The sequence below is a fragment of the Perkinsus marinus genome (assembly GCF_000006405.1).
Source record: "Perkinsus marinus ATCC 50983 genomic scaffold scf_1104296968196, whole genome shotgun sequence".
NCBI lineage: Eukaryota > Perkinsozoa > Perkinsida > Perkinsidae > Perkinsus > Perkinsus marinus.
The window spans coordinates 1-1,289 of NW_003203219.1; the positions used below are offsets into that span (position 1 = coordinate 1).

The window sequence follows — 1,289 nt, forward strand, 5'->3', positions numbered from 1 at the left end:
TCCTCGAAACTCTCCGTCGTAGTAGAAGTCGCAGTACCCTCGGTAGTCGGCGTTGTAGAGAAGGACAGAGTAGTTGTGGTTGTTGAGGACGTGATCACTTCTCCAGTAGTGGTCGGCGTAGTAGGTGCCGTAGTACTAGGAGACAGTTCATCGACCGTAGTTCCCTCGAGACCCTTTGCAGTCGTAGGCGTCGCAGTAACCTCGGTAGTCGGAGTTATAGAGGACAGAGTAGTTGTGGTTGTTGAGGACGTGGTCGCCTCATCGGTAGTGGTCCACGTACTAGAAGTCGTAGTACTAGAAGAAGACGACTCTTCCAACCAAACTGCCTCGAGGCTCTCCGTCGTAGTAGGGATCTCAGTAACCTTAGTAGTCGGAGTTGTAGAGAACAGACTAGTTGTCGTTATTGAGGACGTGGTCGCTTCTTCAGTAGTGGCCGACGTAATAGAGGGTGTGGTACTAGAAGAAGACAATTCATCGACCCAATCTTGCTGGAGACTCTCCGTCGTAGTAGAAGTCGCAGTAACTTCGGTAGTCGGAGTTGTAGAGGACAGACTAGTTGTGGTGGTTGAGGACGTGATCGCTCCTTCAGTAGTGGTCGACGTAGTAGATGTCGTGGTAGTGGAAGGAGACAATTCCTCGACCCAAACTTCCTCGACAATTTCCGTCGTAGTAGGAGTCGCAGTAGCCTCGGTAGTCGAAGCTGTCGTGGAGGACAAAGTAGTTGTGGTTGTTGACGACGTGATCGCTTCTTCAGTAGTGGTCGATGTAGTAGATGTCGTAGTACCAGCAGAAGACAGTTCATCGACCCTAGTTTTCTCGAGACCCTCTGTCTTCGAGGAAGTCACAGTAGAAGTCGCAGCAACTTCGGTAGTCGGAGTTGTAGAAGACAGAGTAGTTGTGGTTGTTGAGGACGTGGTCGCCTCTTCGGTAGTGGTCCATGTACTAGAGGTCGTAGTACTAGAAGAAGACAATTCATCGACCCAAACTTCCTCGAAACTCTCCGTCGTAGTAGAAGTCGCAGTACCCTCGGTAGTCGGCGTTGTAGAGAAGGACAAAGTAGTTGTGGTTGTTGAGGACGGGATCACTTCTCCAGTAGTGGTCGGCGTAGTAGGTGCCGTAGTACTAGGAGACAGTTCATCGACCGTAGTTCCCTCGAGACCCTTTGCAGTCGTAGGCGTCGCAGTAACCTCGGTAGTCGGAGTTATAGAGGACAGAGTAGTTGTGGTTGTTGAGGACGTGGTCGCCTCATCGGTAGTGGTCCACGTACTAGAAGTCGTAGTACTAGAAGA

General features: G+C 50.8%; 1 protein-coding gene across 1 annotated transcript; it reads right to left on the minus strand.

The window, feature by feature from the left end:
- Window positions 1–496: 496 nt before the first annotated feature.
- Window positions 497–957, minus strand: Pmar_PMAR017385 (protein PARM-1 precursor, putative; the record flags this gene model as incomplete). Its single annotated transcript, XM_002768438.1, has 1 exon — window positions 497–957. A coding segment is annotated over one exon (461 nt), but the record flags the coding sequence as incomplete, so codon positions are not given.
- Between the last annotated feature and the right edge of the window lie 332 nt (window positions 958–1,289).